This window comes from Heliangelus exortis, chromosome 2, assembly GCF_036169615.1.
Source record: "Heliangelus exortis chromosome 2, bHelExo1.hap1, whole genome shotgun sequence".
NCBI lineage: Eukaryota > Metazoa > Chordata > Aves > Apodiformes > Trochilidae > Heliangelus > Heliangelus exortis.
Window position 1 is genome coordinate 44775431 of NC_092423.1, and position 26187 is coordinate 44801617.

General features: G+C 46.2%; 2 protein-coding genes and 1 non-coding gene across 4 annotated transcripts in view; 1 reads left to right on the plus strand and 2 right to left on the minus strand.

The window, feature by feature from the left end:
• Positions 1 to 2038, minus strand: part of SACM1L (SAC1 like phosphatidylinositide phosphatase) — a 31563-nt gene extending 29525 nt beyond the window's left edge. Inside the window, exon 1 of the mRNA XM_071735855.1 lies at positions 1780 to 2038. Within this exon, the coding sequence (XP_071591956.1) occupies positions 1780 to 1838 (59 nt within the window). The 5' untranslated portion in view covers positions 1839 to 2038. The remainder of the gene's footprint in view (positions 1 to 1779) is intronic.
• A 273-nt stretch (positions 2039 to 2311) lies between these two features.
• Positions 2312 to 2384, plus strand: TRNAR-ACG (transfer RNA arginine (anticodon ACG)). Its single transcript has one exon. It is a non-coding gene; the product is annotated as a tRNA-Arg (tRNA).
• Positions 2385 to 3269: 885 nt separating this feature from the next.
• Positions 3270 to 26187, minus strand: part of LIMD1 (LIM domain containing 1) — a 36232-nt gene continuing 13314 nt past the window's right edge. For both annotated transcript variants that reach the window (XM_071735857.1, XM_071735856.1), the window contains 6 exons: positions 15948 to 16015; positions 14598 to 14660; positions 13015 to 13145; positions 11142 to 11193; positions 10384 to 10452; positions 3270 to 9413 (listed from right to left, as the gene is read on the minus strand). In XM_071735857.1, coding sequence (XP_071591958.1) covers positions 9276 to 9413; positions 10384 to 10452; positions 11142 to 11193; positions 13015 to 13145; positions 14598 to 14660; positions 15948 to 16015 — 521 coding nt within the window. In that variant the 3' untranslated portion in view covers positions 3270 to 9275. The remainder of the gene's footprint in view (positions 9414 to 10383; positions 10453 to 11141; positions 11194 to 13014; positions 13146 to 14597; positions 14661 to 15947; positions 16016 to 26187) is intronic.

Genomic DNA, 26187 nt, shown 5'->3' on the forward strand with positions numbered 1-26187 from the left:
ACAACAGGAAAAAACATCCTGTCTTTCAGAACAGAAAACAATCCTGTTTCCAAGTTTATGAAAAAAAATCATGTTAAACTACATTTGGCACAGCCTTGTTCTAAAAAGATCACAGGTTGGTTTTAGTTAGGATTAGCTTTTAAGTGAGAGAAGTCTTTACTAGCCTGTATCCAGAAAAGTGCTTTTACTTAAAAAAAAAAAGTCTCTGTAAAAAGGACTGTGCTACAAGCTGATATTCAAATGACTCACCTTTTCTCCTCTGCAAGCAGAAAGATCAAAAACTCAGCTTAAAGACAAACACTCTTCAAGGGGGAAGAGAGGAAAAAAGCCAAACCAAACCAAAACCAAACAAAACCCCCTCTCTGTCAAATAAGCGAGCCTTTCAACCATAACTGAATATTACTGAAGAGTAAGATCAGTGACCTCAATATCTGTGTACCCTCACATAGCTACCTAATCATAATGAAAGAAGATCAGTGGTTTTTAAACACTAACAGCATTATGACAAGCTGTTTATACAGATCTCTGAGAAAGATCAAAGTATGTTTGCTCTGAATACAAAAGATGACTGTCAAGTGAAACTTAACAGAGCATTAAGTACAGTTCAATCAGGCTTAATAATCACTTTCAGGTACTGCTGCATGAAAATGGTCACACTAACTCAGTTATAGTGGTTCAAGCTAATCTGGGAACGCCTTTAGGACACACAAGGACATTTCACTCTTGGCTTCAGACTGCCACGAGAAGTCTAATGCTCGGAGTAAATTTTTCAGGACTTTCAGCCGGCCAGGGTGAAGGCTTATGATGGACACGCCTCTTCGGTTTCGACTCCGTATTGCTCCGGTTATGCAACTTCTGCTGTATAAAGGCAGCAACCAAACATCTATTGGAATATGCAAGTTCAAAGGGTTACAGCCCCTGCTATCAACTTTTGTTTTAACGGATAAATAAAATAAATAACATTAAAAAAAAAAAAAAAAAAAAAAAAAATCACAGCAGGATCTTAGACGAAATTATTGGGAAATGTCCCAGCAGGGACTTCACAAGAGAATCCCAGAAGTTTAAAATCACCAACTGGCACCGAAATCATAGCAGGAAAAACCTGTGTCCCAGAGGACTGGTGGGCAAGCACGCCCAGCAAGCCTCCTGCTGGCAAGCAACACTGCACACGCCGTGCTTTGCGCCGGCATCACTACACGAGTTTCTACAAAGTCACCTCCAAAGAAAGCAGAGGACAGCCTGGGTGCCCCGTTCCCTGAGCCACCTCCTCCTCCTCGCAGCACAGCAGCCGCTCCAGCCTTTCCCCTGCGGGGCAGCCGCTCGCCTCGCAGGCTGAGGCGGCCACCGGAGAGACCCGCGGGCATCAGCCCCTCCGGGATGCGCAGAAGATAAAAGGAGAGGGACAGGCAGACGCTCCTGCCCGCAGCTGAGCTTTCGGATGGACGCCGGGAGGGGACGGGATCCGTATCCGTGGCCAAAGTCCTCCTCCCTCTGGCCCCGGGCGCCGCACGCAGCCGCTGCCCCGGGCCAAACCCTTCGGGCTGACCCAGGAAGCGAGAGGACAGGCGGCGAGCCTTCCCCGGGGGAAAAGGAGGGGACGGGACACAGACTGGGCTCCCGTGAGGGAACGCCAGGCGGGCAGGGGGAGGGGAAGGGACCGGACCGGGGACCGTTGCTCCATCGACCGGCCCGGCGCGGCCCCTCCCCTCCGGCAGGGCCGGTAAGGGGCAGGTGACAGAGCCGTACCCCCACACACACACTTCCCGGTGGGTCACTCACAGCTTCAGGTTGGCGTAGGCCGCCGCCGCCGTCGTTCCTGCCGCTGCCGCCGCCGCCATTCGTCCCCTTCCGACTGCTCCCGGCCGCCGCCGCCGGCTCCGCTCCCTCCGACCCGACCCGACCCGACCGCTCCCTCCCTGCCCGACTGACGCGTCCCCCGGGCCTGCAGGGACGGGACCCCGCACAGGACAAACCTCCGCGGGCACGTTAGCAAGCGCCACAGGGCGGGGGCACCGCCTATAGAGGAAGGAGGAAAGCCTGGGCTACCTCTCCGGCTTGGCGATTGGCTGAGCCGCGGCGCTATGAGCCCGCCCCTGCCGCGCCGAAGCCCAACCAGAGCCCGGCAATGCGCTGACGTCAAACTGGGGGCGCGAGGGGCGGAGGCTGATAGGGCGGGGCGTCGTCCAGGGGGGACGATGGGCGGGGCGTCTGCGGGGAGATGGCTCCCGATTGGCTGCTCGCCGGCCCCAGGCCCCGCCCCTAAGCGAGATCTCTGGTGAAGTGCCTGCGAGCGGGTGAGGGTTCCCGAGCAGGGCCAGTGGCGCAATGGATAACGCGTCTGACTACGGATCAGAAGATTCTAGGTTCGACTCCTGGCTGGCTCGGCTGCTCGTTTTTCTGTCCACACTTGCCGTCCGCAATGATTATTTTTTTCCCTCCTGTTCTCTGGCCTCAGGGTGCTGCCTGGCACCCCTTTAGCTCCAGGGCAGCCTCCCGACACCTGCACAGACGCACCCCAGACGCCTTCACGTCACCAACGTGGTTGCCAGGTGCGGTGGTCTCCAGAGCACCCCAGGGGTGGGCAGTGTTGCGGGGACCCGTGGCCCTTGGCGACCCCCAACTTAGAGACCACCTCCTGCCGGGGAGGCTGGTGCCCGCCTGGGCAGATACCAGGCCTGGGGCACCCACCTCCTGGCCAATTTCACACTGGATCCAACCCTCTGGGTGTCATCACCTGGTGTGGGTATCTTCCTGCCTCAAGGACAGGGAACACTGAAGTCAATTTTATTTCATCGCTTCATTTTAGCTGGCAGCCCTGTGCTGCTGTGGTGCCGCTCACCAGCACTGAGCATCCCATCTTCAGGCACCATGGTTGCCAATTGCAGTGAAGCCTGTGGGGGCACCACATGGTCACCTGCTTACCAGGAACTTGCCCCAAAACCCACTCCACCAACTCTGCAAAGGAGACCCCTGTCCTGAGACCAGATGTCACTCCCGCCCATATCACAACCTCCCCTAGCAACTCACTCCAGGACCAGGGACTTCCCAGACGCACACCAGAGCAGGGAAGAGACCACACTAAGTCCCAGCTGTTTGGAAATCCCCAGTGAACCCCATTAAGAATGTGTCCTCCCACCAGTCCCTGCTCCATCTACTGAGAGAAGGAAGGCAGAAGCTGGGAAACAATCACTTCACAGCCTAAATCCCTCCAAGTGGACTCTGGGTGATGGGAGTAATTGTAATTTTAGGAAAGACTTGACACTGAGCACTGCTTTACAGTATTGTCTTTAATCGCTGAAATCACAACAGGCCAGTGGCTTCGCCCCCCCTCTGCCAGCCTTCACTCTTTATTTAATAACAGTATTTATAAATACTTAACAGCACAGAAGAAAAGAAGGCTGTGCTCACAGGTGGCTAAGGTTAGTTACGCCAGCATAATACTCTAAAATACTCTCTCCTGGAGCCGACCTTTGAAGGAAACATATACAAAATAATTAGTACCGTTCAGTATTGTTAGCCAGGCATTGGATTTGCTTCCCAGACACAGAGGGCCACAGCATCCATGTGCACACCTGAGTCCCCGTCTGGCTGTGCTCTGCAGACCTGCTGCATGGGGACGAGGGCTGGTGCCAGAGGAGCTGGGAAGCTCAGCCCAGTCATCCCTGCACCCGGATTGTGGGACACCCCGACATCTCTGCCTGCAGGGGCTCTACACCACCTATTTTCACGTAGGGGTAGTTTCTTCCTGTCTCTCATCTGAGGGGGCTACTGATGCTTATTGCCACATGAGCTTCTGGGTGGCCTGGAAGAAAGCAGGGTGAAGATTTTTATTGCTCAGAAAAGTTTAATTTGGCTTCTCCTTAGGATGGGGTAGTGGAGCTCAATGCAGGAAGATGCCTGCCTGATAAGGTCCCAGAAGTACACCTAGTGCCACCGCAGCCAGTGAGTGGCATGATGCAGAAAGAGAAAAATGAAAGCACAAATGGAGTGTGACAAGAGAGGCAAACCCCCTCCCAGGGATGCAGGTGCTTGGCCTCAGAGGATGGGAGAAAGGGGACATGCGTCTGGCCATATCCCTTCCCTGCCTGCAGGTACTGACTCCAGAGGTATTTTTCCAGTAGTAAGCCTGGGTCAGCTTGTCCTTACACTCATGTACAAAAGGTTGCTCCAAATACATCCACAGACACTTGGCACAGGCACAGAGGTGTGAGAGGCAGCATGTGCTGCATGTGGCACAGAAAAAGCAGACACAGAGCAGGCAGATCAGGCTGACATGGGAGGACAGTCCAAACCAGCATATGCAGGTGTGCTTCCCCTCAAAAATCTCTCCAATAAATGTCCAGGTATATGACAAATCAAAGCAAATCCCCCCCGTGCTGCATTCTCCTGTCTTCTATAATCACCTACCCTCTTCTCCTTACAGCTACTTTATTACAGCTTACTCTGTTTTTACATCCTTCTTACTCCATGCACCCCCACTGCTTTAGTACATATTTTTATTTTTTGAATAAGAAAGTTGGCGATCCATTTCAGGGATCTCTTCAAGGCATATTTTACACTGCTGAAGATTTATCCCCAGGTATGTATTGTCTGCAATAAAATCACCTTTTCCCTTGATCCAGCACTGACCTCTGCACAGCCACTGATTTTCATGTACATGAGCAGCCTTACTGGTTTCAGTGGGACTGCCTGCCTGCCTGTTCACCTCAAGTTTAATGCAGATCAAGTCCCTCATGCAATTTTCTTAGCAACAGCAGCAAAGTACAAAGCTGCTGCTGCTGCACTGACCAGCAGCAGGCTGATACTTGGGTTATTTGGAAGATCAGGTCAAAGTGTCCAAGTAAAGATGGGGAGCTCGAGTCCATTTTCCTTTAAGCAAGGACCTGCTTTTTCTGTTGCTTAAATGAGGGAGTGGTAAACAAGTGTAAAACTGGGACTAAATTCACAAGGAGGAGTGCAGTTGTGATCTTTCCAGGGGTATGGCTGAGGAAAGAGGGAGAGGAGGAGGTCACAGCAGTGCTTATGAAAAGACACAAATACTGAAATCCAGGGATTCCAAATATTTGCCCAGTACTATAAATCACTACAAAAAGAAAGCCCAGGAAGATATTTGCTGGAAGACATTTGATATCAGTCAAAGATACTTCTTCCTTTCAAATGGCCAACTAGATCCATGCCAGCTCTTTATTAGCCCAGTTTCCTCCTTCTACATCTGCCATAGCATACCTCTTGCTGATGAGAGTCCACTGTTTTCAGACGAAGAAGTGATTCACTTTGTAGTAAAAAAATCTACAAAAAAAAAAATCATTTAAACCCTGAAGGACTGTGAAAGCATTTTCAAAGCCCCTAAATGAAAAACTCAGAAACTGAGGAACCACAGACCTCATCAAACGGTTCCCACCAGGGTGTTTGAGAATGCTGTTCCCTGTGTTTAACATCAGGGCAGTTTCCTAAATCGCTTTGATCATAGGTGTTCATTACACTTTAAAATACAGAAAAATGTCTGCTTCTTCTACAGCTGGGGCTTTCCCTCTGATTTCTAAGAAAAAGTTCCTATTTAAATGAGTTTCTGTATTCTAAACAATAGAAATTTATCAGCATGATCTGAACAACAACCAAAAAAAATCTATTAAGCTCTGGCTCCTGTAGAGCAATTTCACTTGAATAACTATTTGCATGTTTTGTCATTACACTGGGACTTCTGTGGGTCCCTCACCCTAAAATGAGTCAGAAGAGCACATTGGGGAAGGAATTAAGACTAAAATTTCACAGCACATTTCAGTATCTTAATAAATAAAGAGACAACAAGGATCACATCAACAGCAAAACCCAATGCCTATTGGCCAGGTGACAGGCAGAATTTAACACATTTTCTGAAAATTCTTCTATAGAGCACTGAAAGCCTTGCTCCTCTAGCTCCAGAGATTCCTGCCTGCCCATTTTTTCCCTCTGGGGAGCAGCCTGAAGGCAGGCAGTGAGGACTTGCAGGCACAGATGCCTGGTGGAGGGGGGGTCAGGAGAGGAAGCCCCCCCTGTGCAGGATGCCCTCGCCCCTCCACCAGACCCACCACCAGGCAGCTGCAGAGCTGGGGACAAGCTGAGAACAATTAACATGGACTCTGCAGCCTAGGAGAAAAGGCAGGAATAATAAGGAGCTTAAATGAATTCAAACTCTCCCCAAGATAAAAGCAGTGCAAGCTAGCACACAACAGGAAGCAAGGCAATGCAGCAGGCACTTCAGCTTCAAAACCACCAACTCACATGCTCCATTTTCAAGAGCTTCACATTGTCATTTCTATCTCTGTGTAAATACAGGAAAGGAGAGCATGGGCACTTAATAATTCATACTGGACCTCAAAACTGAAAGTAGGGCAGCCTTAATTTTCCCAGTGCTGAGGGATATGGGGTGAGTGACAGGAGTAACAAGACACCGTCTGGGAGCAGAGGTCAAACATCCCCTTGATGCAAAGGAGGCTCCACAAGCAGGCTGCTTGAGGCTTTCCACAAAGGAAAACTGTCCTTCTCCTCTTCCTCTTCTTGCCTGCTCACCTTGGGGTTGTGGGGAAGGCTGCAAGAGTGACACAGTAGTTTATACTGCAGACTTAAAAAGAAAGGATCAGCCCCACTTGTGTTTCCAAATCTCCCAAAATGGAGGCCAGACAATGTGCATTAAGGGCTGCTCTAAAAATCTAGAGCTAGCAAAAGCATGAGCTGTGTAGTACTTGGGCTCTTACGAGACAGAAAAACAGATCAGGGCTGGTGTTTCCAGCTGACTTCCAAAAGCCACTTCGATATCTCTCCACATTTACTCCCAAGGGAAGCTCAGAGTGGGGAATCACCTGTCCCAGACTATTTCAGTTATTTACCAGAGAGACTCAGCTGGCTTTATTTCCCATGTTCATCCCTTCCTTGCCATGCCCAGCTGTGCTGCAAGACAAAAGCTGATGCTGCACATTGGGGTGAGAGCACTGCAGGATCTGCCCTGGGTGTTTCATTGCCCCCAATCCATATCGCCTGGATACAGCACCATTTAATTTTGTGTCAGTTCCTATCCCATTTATTTGGAGGTTAAGGCTCCAGGGTCAATTTTTACTCCTCTAAAATCACAGCTAAAATTCTCCAAATCACATATGTCCCAGATCCATGTATTCTGCAGTGGGAAACCTCCCCCCCCCTTGAGCTTTTGGTCACTCACTTTGGGGTCACATGTCCCCAGGAGAAATGGCACCACAGAGCCAAGCAACACAAAGAAAGCTGGGGCTCTGGATGGTTTCCAGCACAGGACCAAACCTCCAGCCACGTGCCACAACATCCTCATCCCCAAGAGCAGCAGCAACAGGCGGAGGAGGTGCTTACAGCTGGATGGGGCAGAAGGCTGTATGATCTGCAGACCCAATGAAACTCCACACCAAATCCACCAGGATCCCAAGGCTTGAGCAATTTCAGATGTTCACACTTCAGCCAAGGCAAGGTGATACAGATGTGTAGGAGGGTGCTAACAGGTCACAGGTCTTCATGCTTGTGCCTCCTTTAATACTTAGCACAGCAACTTCCACCACTGAAAATGAGGACTGTGGCATTTATTAGCACAGGCAGTGAGAGGTGTCATGCTGCTCTAGATGGGTATCCAAAGCAGCCTGACTACACGGTGTGAGGTTCAAGCACCTATCTACCTACATTCATGCTATGGGAAAAGAGGTTTGGTTGAACTGTAGTGCATTCCCATCACAGGTGCACGTCAGGACTCCCAGCGTCACTGCTCAGCTAATTTATTGTCACATCCTCACTGAAAAGATCTTCAAGAATGCCATACTGTCCTCTATCAATCAGAGCTGAATTTACATCATTAGCATGATGGATACATTAGGATTTCACCAGTTTTGCACACAATGTATCGGAAAGGGCAGCTAAGATGCTTGATTGTGTCTGAGACTTTTAAATTTAAAAGTTTTTTCTTAAACGAAGTATTTGTACCTGTCCACGAGGAGCTGCACAGATTTGGTACCTACAGAATATGCACTGCAGGCACATCTATCTCACGTGTAACACTTACTGGGGGAGCAGACTTCTTTGACTATAAAGCAGAGGGGCTCAAAAAAATAAATGATCTGCCTTTCTGCTTTCTCAGCAGAACAGAAAGCAAGGGCCAAACTCACTAACCCCTTGCTCAGATAAGCTGTTACTATTCATGGGAGAGAATCTGTTCATACCAACATACTCATTTGAGTACAGGTTGTGGAGCTGGGCTCTAAATCCCCGTGTAACAAAGCCTTTATAATGATCTCGAGTTTGTTCCCAGAGCTCTAAATAAGCACCATTATGAAATGGCTTTGTGCTGGGTAAACAGCACAGAAAGGAGTGGCCAGCATAAGGGCTGAGCTATGGGGACAAGCCGAAAAACTCAAGTGTCTGTGTATGCAGAGATTTTTTTTTCCAAAGCAAACTCTGCAAGCAAGAACGAGGCTGGATTTCCCCAGCAGCCATACTTTCAGCATCCTGACCTTTCTTTTCCAAATACAATCCAGTACTCAGACACAGCAGACTGGCTGACATGCATATCACACTGACATGCAAGCCCGGGCCCCAAGTCACTGTGGCAGCTTGGCCTAGGCTTGTTCCAGTTATTTCTTCTGTCTGACATGGGATGCTGGCCTCCACATGCCAACCAGCACACCTGGTTTGTGCTTGGAGAGTGGGTGTTTTTACAGCCAGACTCAGTACAGGAGTTCAGGGTATTAACTGGAAGGTCTGAGCGTGCCATTTTGCACAGATCCTTCTCTTTTCCTAAAACTAATAAAAAGAGCGTGTCTAAAAACTGGTATTAACAGGTTGTTGTCCTTCAGGGAATCTGTTGAAATGTTCTTGTCAGGAAACACAGTAGACTGGTGGGATGCTCCTGGCAGGCAGGCAGGGAAGCCAGCCTCTGGCTTTTTAATTGTGCATGGCACAATCTGAGTTCATAGGCACGAGAGCAAGTTGTGCTTTCAGTGAAGAATCTTCCAAAAGTGAGACAAGAAGAATCTCCAGAGCAGAAAAAGGCACATAAACGTAAACTGATCAGTTCATGTAACATGTCACATTCTTGGTCAAGTAGACGTGGTTTGACACAGCTGGAACTCACAAGCTGGGAATCCAGCAAAAATCTCTCATATCCTTTTAAAGAAACATTGCCAACTGGTGAAAAACATGCACAGGAAATCAATTGATTGAGGATGGGGAGAGGGAGATCACGTAACAAATCTTCTGTCCAGGCTTTCCCATCTTGGCCACACTGGCTAGTAGTGGTGCTGGTACACAGCTGCTGGGGTAGTGCCATTCTCTATGTGTTTCAGATGACAGGAGTGACAAAGCAAATGTTCATCGAGTGGGTAACAGCGATGCCCATCTTCATCATTCAGCTCCATCCCACAGTCCTGAAAAGAAAGACCACACAAATTATTAGAACCTGTGCTCATCTCCCAATGTCAAGCAGGGTCTGGCTTCCAGCAGGGTGATTCAGTGACAAGGACCGAAGTTACCCAGCCAACAGCTCCTTCCTAGTAAGTCCAACATGTGCCACAAGAAGGAAAGCATCTGACGTAGTCATTTTAAGGGGCAGCCTTGTATAAGTTGATCTTATGCAGTGTTACTGAATAAACTTTATCTCGTGGTGAGGTGCAACCCCATGTATTTTAAACATGCTCGTGTCTCCTTACACTCTCAGGTAGGATTCACCTCCTCTCATTACAGTAATTGCAGTTATACTGACGTGAAACCATCCTGTTGAGTCAGGGCCTCTTTCCACTGCATACAAGCACAGTGAGAGAAGACCCATCTATTTATTTTCAGTCATAGAGCAGAAGTATGAGGCTGCTCTGGAAAGCCCTGCACAACAACAAAATGGTGTTTAAGAGGCTGGTGTCTCTTGGGAATTTTTGTGCAGCCATATCCTTTCTCCAGCCCCAATGACACATTCATTTCCCATGAGAGTGAAGGTAACTTACACCAGATCAGTCATCACTTCAGCATTTCTGAACAATCTGACCTGGAAATCAGATACATTAATGTGATCTGAAGCCCAAAGCTTCTGAAAGGCAGCTTCTGAACCTTACTAAGTCACCACATTTCCTTCATTAACAAATACACGGCCACATGTACAAGTGTTAATTAACTCTTTGCCCATAATTTTATGGATAGCAAATTAAACTGCAGCTGACTACAGTGCTGGAAAAGCTGCTGTCCTCAAACAGGAAATTTCTCAGCCACTGATAGGAAAGGTTGCACAATGTAAGGTTTGGGTTGCTCATCTGCTGCCTTTGGAAGGGAGGAGATGTATTTCCACCTTAAAAATAATAGTGGTTACCATTATTAAGTGCCCTCTCCTTGAGAAAGCTGCTGACCTACCTCACAGTGATAACATTCCACATGGTAGTCCTTGTCCATGGACACAACCCTAATGGTCTCATCAGACCCCTGAAAGAATTCAAGCAAAAAAGAAATTACAAAGGATTACAGCAGGATCAGACACGTGCACTCTGTAGATTGCTTCCTGCAACACTGTGAATGTTGAGCATTTGAGCTGCTGGTTGGATACCACAAATAAAGCCTGCCACCTGCAGTTATTTTTACAGTAAAGCTCCATCATTGACTGCATATGTCATCTAAAATATAACACCAGAAACATTAAGGTCTCTCTGTTTAACACACACACATACCCCAAATCAGAGACTAATGATTTGATAATTTCAATACATCACATTTCTCAGCATTTTAAATTGGTTTTGCCCAAGATTCATCACCTCCAAGTATGAAAACAAGTTAATCCCAGAGGGGTCACACAGATGATATTCATGAGCACCACCAGAAGTTTTTGATATGAAGGGAAAGTATCCCAAACATAAAGCCAATAGCAGTATAACCTTGTAAGAGATGAAAAATGCAATCTGGCTCAGCAGAAATAAGCTTCATTATTGAGCAAAGGAATGCTCCCATCCTAATGGCAGTGTATAAGCCAAGGTCAAAAGGTTGCAGGCTGAAGGAAGAGATTATCTCTCCCCATCCCCAAGGGCATTCATCTAGACACAGGGTCAAGTGTGAAGTAGAGCAAAGCCTGAGACATGATGCTCCCTCCCCAATGGGGATGAGAAATAAAAGGCTCTCACCTCAGAAGGCAGAATGGGAAGTCCACATGCTGCACACTTTGGAGCTAAAACTCTGGAAGAGCAACAAGAAAGCGAAATCAAGTTATAGATCACCATAGAGAGGCCTGTGTGTTCTCCGTGATAAGAAAAAAAGCTGCAGCTGTAAATAACTTATCCACCGGAAAGCCTTAATCCTGAGATCATAAATTCATTTTAGGATTGATTGTAAGTAACTCTTGGCACACACTGCTTAGTCAGGCAAAGAAAGTTCTAACATTTTACATGTAGTGCCAGAAAAAACTACAAACAAACATACTGTAGAATTCTTGGCTGCTACTGAAAGATCTGGAAGAGAGAATGAGGAGAAGTTGAGCAGAACTGTCCCCAGAAAAACACATTTAAAAAGTGGCAGCCTTGCACCAGGGCATGATACCAGGGCATGGGACCATAAGATACCTTTGGGCCTTATAACACAATACATAAATAATAAATGAAGTAGCAAGGAAACATGCTATCATTTCCCAACAACAGTGGCACACAGAGGCAACTCTAATCTTGGCACAACACAGAACAGTTCCCCAGGGCTGCTTGAGCAACACTTAATACTCTGCCTGCTCAGAAAATGGAGCAGGCAGCAAAGCAAGCCAAAAGGACACTCAAAACCTATGCAGATAATATCATAACTACTAGCTAGCAATAGAACCATTTTGTTTTACTAAATGACATATCATAACTACCAGCTAAGAGCATGGCCATTTTTTTTACTAAATGACAAGTGGTTTTTAAAGTGGATTTATTGGTTGTTTACTTGCTGGTTAAGTTTTACTTCAATTTCTAAAAGCATTTTTTAAAAGTCAAACTCAGCCCTGCAACTACTCAAAAAACAACTCATGTTGATTTCAACAGCGATTCAGTCTTACTTTAGAGTGGACTGATTCCTTACCTCACTGAACACTTCATGAGCACAATTTCTCACAATTTCTCACTATCTCTCCTTTGCAGGAGGGGCAGCTGAAGCCCAAGGGTTAAGTGACTTCCTCAGAGTTACACAGAAAATTGACAGGAAGCTGAACATGAGCCAGCAGTGTGCCCAGGTGGCCAAGAAGGCCAATGGCATCCTGGCCTGTATCAGGAATAGCGTGGCCAGCAGGTCCAGGGAAGGGATTCTGCCCCTGTACTCAGCACTGGTGAGGCCACAGCTTGAGTTCTGTGTCCAGTTCTGGGCCCCTCAGTTCAGGAAGGAGATTGAGGTCCTGGAGCGGGTCCAAAGGAGGGCAACCAGGCTGGTGAAGGGACTCCAGCACAGATCCTATGAGGAGAGGCTGAGGGAGCTGGGGCTGTTCAGCCTGGAGAAGAGGAGGCTCAGGGGAGACCTCATCACTCTCTACAACTCCCTGAAAGGAGGGTGTAGCCAGGTGGGGGTTGGTCTCTTCTCCCAGGCAACTCTCAGCAAGACAAGAGGGCACAAGAGGTCTCAAGTTGTGCCGGGGGAGGTTTAGGTTGGACATTAGAAAGAATTTCTTTATGGAGAGGGTGATCAGACATTGGAATGGGCTGCCCTGGGAAGTGGTGGATTCTCCATCCCTGGAGATATTTAAAAAGAGACTGGATGTGGCACTCAGTGCCATGGTCTGGTAACTGCAGCGGTAGTGGATCAAGGGTTGGCCTTGATGATCTCTGAGGTCCCTTCCAACCCAGCCAATTCTATGATTCTATGAAAATCAATGGCAGAGGAAGAGGAGAGATAACAGGAATTTCTAGGGTCTCGCCCCATCCTCAAAATTCTACCTTCTAGTCCTATTCCTAGTTTACTAATCTGCACTTCCTAATTATGTGAATATCTAAAGTAGAGGCTTGTGGATTGGAGCTTCTCTGCTGTATATTTTGTCCTTACTTGTGGTAATCTCTGACACAGTAGATTTTGTTTTCAGAGTCCACAGTGAATGGCACCCCATCCAGACACTCATTGCAGACCACACATCGGAAGCAGCCAGGATGGTATGATTTCCCTAGAGCCTGCAGGATCTGCAACAAACCAAGAGACAGGAAAAGAGCATGTCAGCAGCCAATAAAGGTGAAAATAATAAACATACGGTTTTCCATCAGACAATGCTCTATATTTAGCTGTGTCTTTTTTGGGGCACCTCATCTGAAAAATAAGTTAATGGGGGGGGGGGAAGAATCAGGGGGCGGGGGAGGAGCAGCTGGAATCAATATGTATCACCTGGTTCCAGAGAAATTAATTATTACAATGGGTAAGAAAACAATTTAGAGTCTCAGTCAGGGTATTTAGCATTACAAAGGAGAGAAATGACAGAATTTAAAGGAAAATAATTTCTGAAGCCAGCAGACAATACTTAGTAAGATCACAAGGCAAGACGTACCAGAACAATAATAGGAAATACATCTTTATGTTCTCCCTGAGAGGCTGAAACAAATGCTATTGCAAAGTTTTCATAATGCCTTGAATATCCAAGAGCTCTGTACTTGCTATCCTGGGTTCCTAATTAACACAGTTTATGGAAACTGTATTGAACTCAACAGCTGCAATTCACCTGCTGGCTTTGGGGCAGTAATTATTGCCTGGAATACCATTTCTGAGTATAAATCAGCTTTTCCAATTTTAATGCTTTCCAGTGTAAGCAGGCAAATGAAGATAATCAGTGATAAGAATCACAAAATCCTGGGGGGCATGCTGTGAACCAATCATTCAGAAGTTCCTAACTTCTTTGCCTTAGCCATAGCCCACCAGCTACATGACCACGAATTTGTCTCCCTCTGAATCTCCCACAACTGAACACTGCCTGGTGTTGCTGAAGGCCCACTGACCCCCTCAGCTGTGACCCACTCTGTGCATACATTGAATGGAAGGTACCTGCTGTAGGCTAATGAGAACTGCCTGCTGCAGCAGGACATCCACACATCTACTGAACGGTTTTCAAGGACTTGGACAGAGCTGAACTGAGGTCTGGATCCCCTACTCTGGGTCAAACCTATTTCCCAGCTCACCATCCTCCCAGCACCCACGACAAGCAGCAACAAGACAGTGGCTTCACCCTGAAGGTATGTGGGAGTGAATAGTTTGACTACAGGTAAGACAGGCTCAGCAGAGCTGCAGTGATGCCCCAGAGCAAAGGAGCACTGCAGAGTCATGGCACTTACAGGAAGCATCATCAGGATTGCAAATACACTGTCCAGGGAAGACTGAAAGGGGGTGAAAGAGCTGAAGGCTCTGTTTTTTGACTTGCACTGACAATAGGCAAAGAAAAGTCTCTGCACTGGATACTGCAGGGTGCCAGATTCACTTCCAAGAAAAAAATCAACAAAAGGCTTAGTGGATTTTCTTTCTGCTACCAATCTCACACTAGACAGACTACCGGATGATACCAGACAGTACTGGATATTAATATATTCTGCTTCTGATGCATTCTTCTAAAAAGCTGTGGGATTTTTTCTCCTATAGCAATTATCACTTACCATGTCCATTATCAAATGACCACAAATGAAACACCTGTCAGCTGACTGCTGGAAACCGGAATACTGCAAGGACAAAAAAGAATTGGCTTAAAATTTCACAAGGCTAGTCAAGCACAAACAATAACATATTATGGGGTGCTATTTGCTTGGTCTATTCCTGTCCTCCTTACACAACCTAAACTTTCCAGTGCTTTTTTTCATTATATAGAGCTGTGGATGGTTCCCTAGAGGATATTCTATTTTCTATAAAGACATCAGACTTTTCACTGTTCAAATGGAATAGGAGTTCCTGTAGCTTAATGTAAGTTTAGTTAAATATATGAGTACATACCATAAATGCACATGTAAATAAGGCATTTACTAATAAGACTTATTCTTATCCGATCATGTGAATTTTCACAACAGGAATCTACTTGTGTTTATCACAACATTTGTATATATAGGGTCAGAAAGCCAAAATCTTCCTTTGGTTACACCAATATATGTTTACTAGAGCTTCTCCAAGCCCAGTGGTATCATCCCAGCCTTCTGGTAGTGTAGCATTCGTTTGGCCCAGAGCACATTTTTTTTCTGCCATTGTCAAGATCTAACAGTAAGGAACTGCCTGTCATCTCCACAACATGCACCTCAGGCACAACAGATCATCTAAAGTTTCAGTCCTGTCTGAATGGTGGAAATGCAAACTGAAAAAATTAAACCTTACAGAAGCATTTAATCACTCTTCCCATTTTCAGCCTGTCTAGAATATACTGATGAGAACAAAGAAGGTTAACTCTGTCTGCCAGAAATCACTTGCCCAATAATAGGCAAATATTACTTTTTTTTCAAGTCTCAATGAAGGCTTACTCTACCAGGCATCAAGGACAGGAGGGGATATGGCTTCTTACCTCTACCAGCCAAGGAGGAAACTGTGGGATTGCTTCACCCTCAGTTACCTTCACACAAAATCCATTGAGGGCTACAGAAAGACACCTATTAAGATGCCCAAGCAAAACCAGTTCATTGGAAAGAGAAATTGACCCATTGACTCTACTGCATCCATTCATCTCACTCCCATCTCCACAGCATGGCCACTGAGACACGCTTTGAAGGAGCCATCACAAGAGGCTATGGCTTCAGCTACAGGCCCTGCACTACAAATCTGTGGTCTTTCACCTGGCTACATCCAGCACCACTCATGGGTGGCCCACAAAGACTGGGGATGGCTCTGGGTAGAGGGAGAGCAGAAGGGCAAGGCAAGATGCTGGGCTAGAGCTGTGTAAAACGTAGGCAAAGCTGCCAGACAGAAACGCTGTGCGTCTGTCAGAGAGGCTGATATGTGCCTCGTTCCACATTTTCCTGTGTGCTTACCAGGAAATCTTCTTCACAGAACACCTTGCCGTTGACAAAATAAAAGGCTTTTCCTCTCAGCTTTCGACCTGAGCAAAAAACACAGAGAGAAGAGACAGATCAGCAGACAGTAGGGAGAAAATGTGAGCAAACACTGGCTGCTGAGAAGCGAACAATGAGGACATCTGACCATGGCCACCCCACAGATGGAGACGGGAACTCAACACCAATATGGGTCTTCCCAGCCTGCAGCGTGACCAGCCCCATCTCCTGGGAGTCTGGATTGACAGGAAGCTGAACATGAGCCAGCAGTGTGCCCAGGTGGCCAAGAAGGCCAGTGGCATCCTGGCCTGTATCAGGAACAGCGTCGCCAGCAGGTCCAGGGAAGGGATTCTGCCCCTGTACTCAGCCCTGGTGAGGCCACAGCTTGAGTTCTGTGTCCAGTTCTGGGCCCCTCAGTTCAGGAAGGAGATTGAGGTGCTGGAGTGGGTAAAGAGAAGAGCAAGGAGGCTGTGAAGGGATCCAGCACAAGTCCTGTGAGGAAGGGCTGAGGGAGCTGGAGGTGTTCCGGCTGGAGAAGAGGAGGCTCAGGGGAGACCTCATCACTCTCTACAACTCCCTGAAAGGAGGGGGCAGCCAGATAGGGGGGTCAGGCTCTTCTCCCAAGTAGCTACCAGTAAGACAAGAGGGCATGGACTTAAGCGCTGCCAGGGGAGGCTTAGGTTGGATATTAGGAAAAAATTCTTTACAGAGAGGGTGATCAAGCATTGGAATGGGCTGCCCAGGGAGGTGGTGAATTCTCTGTCCCTGATGGTTTTTAAGAAGAGACTGATGTGGCAGTCAGTGCCATGGTCTGGTAACCACGGCAGTAGTGGATTAAGGGTTGGATTTGATGATCTCAGAAGTCCTCTCCAACCCGGATGATTCTGTGATTCTGTGATCTGCTTCCACTGGCCATCTCTGATGAATGCCAATCACTGGATCCAGACAACATTCCCATCTCCAGGCAGGAGCAGTCAACTTTGCAAGCCTGGATCACCTTCTGGCAGATAAAAACACAAAATAATCTGGCAAGAGCAAGTGAGGGTACTCTGTCTCACACTGGAAAAGGCTCCTCACCCCAGGAGAGGAGCAAGGAGATGAAGGGCCGTACAGAAGGTGATCCATACTTGACATCATTCCTCAAAATTTCACCTTCCATGCTGTTCCACCAGAAGGTGCCTTCAACCAGCAGCTGCCAGATAATCCACTACATAATCCACCACAATGCCCAATTACCCAGTCTGCCTCAGCAGAGTGCAACACTGGAACACTGAACATGGTTTTCTCTACTCCCTATCAGTATACTCCCTATTGCAGCTGCCAACAAAAAAAAAAAAAAAAAAAACTGAAAGCATTTAAAAACATATTTTTTTCTTTTTGAACCAGATGACAAAGGTTTTCCAAGAAAGGACTCTACACATGGGGAAGATTTATATTTACTATATTTATTTTGTGTTTATGCCTCACATTAGCTGTTTTCAGTTCCACATAACTATGGCAACACATGCTTACACTGCAGCCACTTCTCAATGTCCTGCTTTTTCCCAGTACGAGGGTTTGTTTGTTTATAAAAAGCTGCTCCTACCTCTTTCCAGCCCAGTTTCCCTACTCAGCCAGGGGTTAGAAATCAGCCAGGCACTGGAGGGGCTCTGCTGGCTCTGCCATACTCAAGGAGCCCCAGGTGAGTGTCCAGGGCAGCATCAGGGGAAGGGGGAGCAGCACTGCCTGAGCACAGCCAGAGCAGGACCTGCTGCAGGATGGTTTTGAGGAACTGACAGGCATTGCTGGGAGGAAACGACACTAAACACCAGGGCCCTGAAGCCTGCTGCTTAACATGAGTGTATGATTTCAAAATTAGAATCAGATGCTAGGTGTACAAACGCAGGCAACACACGGGGCTGGTCTGGAGCTCATCTCTCGGTGTTTTACGACATGCAGCTACTTGACAGCCTTCGATGATCAACCACGCTGGCTGCGAAGTATTAAGAAAGGGAGTAAAACCGCTTCAACATAACAAGAGCTTTTGTGCCTCCCGCATACACCAGAGGGCACTCCCGGGCTGGGAAAGAACTCGCTCCTCGGCAAATGGAGATGCTCCGGCGAAGCCCTGAAGCATCGCCAGTGGACCCAGCAGTTTGGGAACATTTCACTACTAGCAGTCTGGTGCCCTGCCAGGACTGCAGCCAACAAGGCGGGAGGAGGATGTGCCAGTGTGTTTCTCAAGAAACAAGCCCTGGTTTGCACATGCAGTAGCTCCGTGGTGAAACTGCAGGCGTTGCTCAGCTGCAGGCGTTGCTCAGAAGCATCCTGTCCCAACATGCTCATTGTCCCCTCTTCTAATCCCCTTGGAGACCAGCACATCCTTACACCAACACAAACATGGAACAGGATACAGAAGAAAACCTGACAGGAGCATCTCACGCTCCCCCACGTGGATACTTTGCCAAGGTTGCCAACACTGAAACAGGACCCAGAGCCCCAAAGGCTCTACGAAGTACCTAATCTGGGATGTGCCAGCTTTGAGGCCCATAACCCATGGAGCATCCTCATCTGATAACCTCTCCTGTGTGCCTGCCTGCCAAAAGGTAAGGCTGGCATGCTCACTGGCAGTCACAGGGACCCAGTTCCTGAGGGGCACAAGGAGAGGCATGGGGGTACCTATGATTTGCAGCACCCTTGTCAGTGGTGGTCCTAAGCAAGTTAACAAGTCTAATGCACCAAGAAGTACTCCCAAAAGCCACTTGCTGATTTAAATGCAGCACTGGGATTTATCACTCCTAAAACCAAACAAAACAAAAAACAAACAAACACAACCTATAAACAAACAAACAAAAAACCCCCACATTTAACTTTGATTTTAAATTACATGGTAGCGGATGCTCCAGTTTCACACAATGGGCAGGTGCCCAAGCATCTTTCCACCTGCAGTGTCTCTCCTTAAAGACAAACTGACAGCAGTGAGGAAAAACGTGCATGGAGCCATGCAATGAGGAGACACTTCTTTGGACAATGGCCACCGCACACGCAGCAGCCGTCACATCAGAAGGGATGAGGTTTGGGTCGCTGCCACCGTGTCATTCTTTCATGGTGACAAAACCAGCGTTCACTGGCCATTCTGTACCCAGTGTATTTTTAACCCGGTGACACTGGCAGGTTAAGATTGATGGCAGCAGACCTTCAGAGAAGGTGTCACTGTGGGTGCTCTGTTTCTGGGCTCCTGCTGCAAGCTTGTTCAGCAGAGGGATCAAGCTCTTTACAAAGGATTTATAATTTGGCTGTTAGTATTACATGGGCCCATGGAGAAGAGGTGCTGACACCAAATACATTTTGAGGGAAAGGATGAGGGGTGATATAATTACTTTCTTTAGGGAAGAAGTAGTCACTTTGACTATTTTCAGCTCCCCTCCACAACTTTAATCCCCCGGCAGAGTGTAAATGGACATTTGCCCAAAGCACAAGTAGCTAGAATCATAGAATGGTTTGGGTTGGAAGGGACCTTAAAGATCATCCAGTTCCAACCCCCCTGCATGGGCAGGGACACCTCCCACTGGATCAGGTTGCTCAAAGCCCCGTCCAACCTGGCCTTGAACACTTCCAGGGAGGGGGCAGCCACAACTTCTTGGGCAACCTGCGCCAGTGTCTCACCACCCCCACAGTAAAGAATTTTTTCCTGATGTCTAACCTAAATCTCTCCTCCTCAAGATTGAAACCATTTCCCTTTGTCCTCTTGCTACACACCCGTGCAAAAACCCCTACCTCAGCTTTCTTGTAGGCAAACCAGGTACCCCTGAAGCCATCCCAGGAGCAGTGCATGCAAAAATGGCAAATTTCTTCTGCTGCTGCTGGTATCAGCCTCCCCCTGCCCACATCAGGATAGGCTTCTCCTTCCACAACCCCTTTGAGGTGAGGAAGCATCTCCTCATCGTGCATATGGGAAAGCAAGATGCAGGAAAAGCTCACTTCCCCAGGCTGCACTCCCAGAGGAGCTGGGAAATGCATGTTCTGTCTGCAGTCAAATCAGTAAAACAAACCATGCTGGTACAGTCCCACAGTGCAGAGCAGGGCACCAGCAGCTTCTGCCCCTGTGCTGAGCTCCCTGCCACAGGACAGCACCTTACATTAAACAGAAGCAGTATTTCTGACTCTGTGCCCTGCAGAGGCTGGCACAGACTCTGCTTGAACAAGGTAATGTCACTGCAAGGAGGGACTGAGAATTAAATAGCATACAAGGAATCATATATTGATCACTGCCTACTTTAAATATGCATCATGATGACGACAGTGATGACATCCTCTGATAAACCCAGGAACATTAGAGTGTGGCTTGTTGCTTTCAGGATCAATTGATTTACTACATGTCTTAAGCTGCTGGCTCCTGATCATATTTCATTTTCACTGCCACTTCACTGTGAATTTAGCTGGTCTTTCATCTGAAAAAAGTCAGACTATTAAAATTCTTTCACATTTCACCCCTACCAACTTCATTCGTTTTTACAAGATCTCTTGTTCTCCTTCCTGACAGAAGATTTGAGCCTCAAGCTTTTATGTTCTGCTCATCCCTAGCACGTCTGTCTAATCTGTTTAGCTGTGGGAGCTTCAGGATGACCTTGAGGTCACTTAAGCACCGGTTTCAGAATATTTTAAGCTTAGTCACTAATGCCTTTGTGCTAAAATCAACACATTTTGCTTAGCAGCTGATAATAGGCATAACAACAGGCTGCACTTCCAGGATGCTGGTGCTTTTGTCCATCTTTTTTTTTTTTTTTTTTTTTTTTTTTTTTTTCAAATGACAGCTTTCTCCTTTTGAAGTTCATACAGATAAGAGTTTACCAGGGACTAGCAATGGCCCGGAGAGGATGCTGGCAGACACATCATTTGCTTCTTCAGGAGATCGACCCAACTTTCTCTTTTGAAGTTGCTTTTCCGTTATTTATTAAAAGGACAATGGGGTCACAACCCCATGTTCAAAGATGGTATTTGCTCTCAATGCACGTTATTGTACAGGGATCCCAGGGCTCTATGGAGATGCATGACCAGGACACCACCTTGCTGGGGAGGCAGTGTGCACCCCACTTATCTAAGCACCATGGAGCTCCCTGTGGTGCCTGCACAGCAGGTGAGCAAGAATCACTGCAGACTGGAAGCTGCTCCTGGGTCCCTTTCACACTGACAATCGCAGGCTTCTGGCATTACAAGAATCGTCCCCTAAGAGTAGCACAGCTGTAAGAGAAATGTGGACACCTGATGACTAACTGCAGGTCAAATACAAAAGGATTTCAGTTTCTGAATTTGCTGGGTGTAACCTCCTGACATAGTGGGACAGCAGGCTGCAAACACTGTCTGCCTAGATGCTAAGGATCAAAACAAGCTCCTCCTCAGCCCTGGGTGACTGCCTGGCCAGCACACATGGTTATGGAGCAGCACACAAATCTCTGGATGCTGACTTAGCTGACAGGCAGTACAGTGTACTACTGTGTGCAGCAGATCAGGTTGAGCATCAGAGAGGCTCTACTTAATTTCTGCCATTTGTGCTAATTTCTGTTGGCCACCACTACAGCTGGATGCAGTCTGACACAGAAGCATCGATACTTCCACATCACTCTTGAACCAGGGTTGCATGAAAGTGGCACTTTGACGCCTGCACATTCTCCGTGGGTAAATTCAGACTGTGATTAAACAGCAGACACCCCAGGCCAAACCAAAACCTTAGTGAAAACGTGGGCAGGAGGATAGGATTTCTCTTGGAAAAAACTGCACTGAAACACAGTAGCTCTATGGTCACAAAGATGTTCAGTCTCTTTCTCAACTATACAAGCTGTACTGTAAAACTGAAAAAAAATGCTTTCCGTGCTCTCATCATACATTTGAGGCAGTATAAAAAAAAAAGAAAGAACCCAAACCAAACCCGAGAAAATGGTGTGATGCCTGAGGGGCAAAAACATGTTCTGTACACATACAAAAAGGTCAGCCACCTCTTAACAACAAAACAACCATAGGTGGAGGCAGAAAGGGCTCCACAAAGAGAAGCAATGTGAAACAAGAGTAAGCCCCACAAGCTCCCCCTTGCTGATGCCGAACTGCTACAAGAAGATGCTCAGATGATTTTCTTTTTAGGGAAAACCCCTAGAAGCTTCAAAAGTCAGAGGAAAGGTAAAGCCACCCTAGGAGAAAACAGCACTACAGTCTGAGGAGTCCTTGATGGGGTACCGGTTTTCAACCCAGAGAGCAGCCATACTCAAGCATCATTCAGGGTATCATTGCCCTGTTCCCCAAAATGCACCAAAACCAGGCAGCCATTGGAACTGGCCTCCCACCCCATCACCCACTGACTGTCATCAAAACACATAGAGGCTCAGAGGAGAAAGGTGGGGGAGGCAATGTCTGCGTGCTTGATGAACATAGGTCTGTATCAAAACTGTTTGAGAGACCATTTTAAAAACTTCTCTAGGTGTGGTAGAGGCCACCGTGCTCACTAAGACACTACCCAGAAAACGATTCATAAGTACCACTTTAAGAACTTCCCTGAAATCTTTACAGCAAAATTAATCCTATGCCTGTTCTTAAACAAACAAACATCCTTTGAAGGTGACATAAAATAAAAACTCTGGAAATTTATTCCATTAGAGGTTTCAACCGTTTTCCTCATATTATCCTAATGATTTCAGACTTTCAGTCAGTACTCAACATGTTGCCATCACCTCAAACCACTAGCATATTGATAAAACCCTGACTGCCTCTCCTGTGTGTGAGCTCAACACTTCCCAGAGGGTTCACCTGCTGAGGACACCTGGGTCATGCCAAAGCCCCTGCAGCTCAGACCCCAAAGCACTACTACCCAAAATCTGGCCAGGAGAGGAATAAGCGCTGTCATCCTACTATGAAAGCTCCCCTGGCATTTCTCATCCATGCTAAATCCCTCGTGTGCCAAATAACAGGTATTTCTCACCAGCAGGATGAGAGACTGAAAACAAAAAGTCAGCAAGACAAAGCAGCAATTTAGACTGGAGTGGAAATACGCATTGATGCTTTCCCCTGTGAGTAAAGCCAGGCCAGGCTGAATTTTTTCTGATACTGCTTTTGCTAAAAAAATTTTAAAATTTTTAAAAAATACTGTCTTGTTTACTACATAGACTCTTGCGTGATGATTTTATTAAAAGGATGCTGAGGAAGAATTATCAGCAGTACTCCCTGCTTTGAAGAGCTGTGTGTTTATCAGTACAGTGATTTTATATCCAATTACAAGCAGTAGATTCTTCCTCCAGTAGAAGACCTGGCAGTTTCTTCATCTTAAGATAACCATACACATACATACACTGTGAGGAAATTCACTTGGCAAAGCTGTCTGTCCTGCAACATGGGATTAATTTGCACTTGAAGAAGAAGGTGAGTTTCTACTTGAAGTTATTTAGTGATACAAATAAAAACCATGGCTTTGTTCCAGGGGTAAATATCAATATGGGGTATGCTTATTCAAGGTAATTATCCCAAAGACACCGAGGGCTGCTTTGTTGGAAGTAGCCATGCTTTATAAACACTGCAGCAGGAATAATGAGCCCAAGCAGAGGTATACACTCTGATCTGCTGTTTCAATACCTTCATTTAGTCAATGACCCTTGATACCTCTAAACACAACTAGATTATGAAATATTAAACAAAACCCCATATATATCCCCAGATGGTGGAGAGAGACCGCCTGCTCCTGTTATTTTCAACTCTGCCACTGGAAGGAAGAGCAGCCTGTTACCTTTACACAGACATCAACATTGATGTGCATGAGCTTACAAAAACGGAAAAGAAAATAATGTAGTAATATTGACATGTCAAAGGTCAAATTCTGTAATCTGGCAAATACGCAAGGTTTCCACCTCTTTGTAATAATGAGTCAAAATCTGGTCCTCAATTTAGACCTTCTGCTGCAGTTCAACACTGAACCCTCTCTTCAAACCACCTTGCAATCAGTTCTTTCTTTCTGACTTCCTTCCTCGTCTACTGATTTCCTCCACAGTCATCTCTGACACTTCCCTTGTACTTTTTTAGCTTTCAGATTTCCTCTGAGGACCAAGTGGCTCAAGTTCAAGACCCTCACACTCTAAATTACATTGGCAGCAGAGCTAAAAAGGTCTGTTTTCCAGGCAAACTGCAGCAATCGGATGCAAGCCTGGCTGAATCCTAAAGAAAACACTAAAGCACCACAATAGGTCAGAGTGTTCCTGTCTAATTAAATCAATATAATTTATAAGGCCTCCTTACTACATAAACAATAAATATCAACATCAGGGAACACCTGCATTTTGTGTGTGCTGAAGAGGTTAAACAGATGAGTTAACTTCATTGGTTAATGTGTAATGAACCATTTGATAGCTACAACTGCTTGTTCAACAAACTGAAGAAAAACAAAAAACAAAAACCAAACAAGATGGAAACAGACACCTTAAGCTTTCAGGAAATAGCCAGATGAGTTTCGGGAACTTTTTTTTTTTTGCATGGCCCTCCTCTGAAGCAAATATAATACATTACAGGAATACATGCAGGAAGAGCCCAAAGTTTTTTCAGCTCCTTCTCTGCTGCAAGCTGCCTTGTTTGTGTCTCTGCACTGTAACAAACAAGATAAATGAGACATTTATGCCAAAACAATCATTCTAAATCTGTTGTTTTGACCTCTAAGCCAAATTTTCTGCATTACATGCCAGTGGCTCAGATAAAACAGTACATTTTTTTCCAGACAACTGAACCCTGTAACATATGTATAGCCTTACTCAAAAAATCACTCTTATCATTTATTTCTGAGCATATGTGTACCAGGAAACAGAGGGTGACTCCATGAGGTATGAACTCCCCTCCTCTCCTTAGACCCTCTTGGCTTTCTGTGTCTGGGAAACTAATGCATATTTGGGCACAAAATCCAACTATGTGCAAAATTAGTAGTCTCACTAAATGAAAACAGCAGTACAGTGGATATAAATACCTCCATTCCATCTGGAGGACAATACACTTTACCTTAATAGGTAATTCTGTATTTTATTTATTGGAGTGAAGATATTCAGCGTTCTACCACAGCAGACATTTTAGGATTGAAATCAAAAGTAACCTTGATTTCACCAAGACAAGACTGTACTGGATGGTGTCCAAGATGAACTCCACTCGACCTTAAAAGCACAACTTAGTTTTCAGCTGGAAACCAGAGTTTTCACGCAGTTCAAGACATGTTTTGCAGCTAAACAGACAACACCAGCCATATAAATATTTATTTTTTCCAGCAGATAAAATCATCTCATCATATTTAATTGCAGAGACACAGATGACAGCAAGCCTGCAGAGGCACATGCTCTCTGAGTAACCACAGGGCTTGATGCTCTTCACCTGCCTTGCAGCCAACAGTCCCCAGGGGACTGGGAAATGGCCTCGCTCTGTGAAAGGGGGGATTCCCCTTGGGAAGATTTCACAAAATCACAGAATGTTTTAGGTTGGAAGAGACCTCCAAGATCATCCAGTCCAACCTTTGAACAACACCATAAGCTAATGAAAGTTCCTCCCTGAGTGCAGGGATGGCATGTACCACCCCAGGCATCAGTTAAGTACCAGCAATGCAAAGAGGTTTGACGAATCAGAAAGTCAGCCCAGCCCAGATTTTTTTTTTTTAAGTAGCATTTTTACTAAATTTTTTTTTTTTTGCTTTCCATTTGAAACCTTTTGCTCCAGCACATTTCCAAAGAGATTTCTCATTCAGAGCATGGAGAAGAGAGAAAATGGGCTTCACTTTGCTAAACTTAGCTTTATACCATATTTCTAGTCTTATTTGCTATCCAAAGCTTTTTGTCTTGCATTAAAAATGTTGGGAATGGGTTGCCTTTTAGAACAAGCAGCAAATAGCTACTCTTTCAGTTCTCACACACTAACCTCACTAGAAGTGGGATTAAGCTATTTTTTAACCAAACACAAACAGAAGTAATTACTAACACCCCTGCAACCACATGTATCTCCCTAGCACTGGCCTCCAAGTAAAAATTGTAAAATCCACCCTAAAAGGAAGATTGAAAGAGTTTCTTTCTAAAGCACCAGTTGCACAGTAGTAACTCTAGATATTCAAGACAGCTCAAACCTGCTGCTATATTATTTTTAACAGGAACTTTGTGTGCAAGGGCAGTTTGGAGGCTCCCCAACCACAGGAGGCAAGAGGTCCCTGAGGCAAAGCCCCAGCTGCAGCCAAGCATCCTTGCCA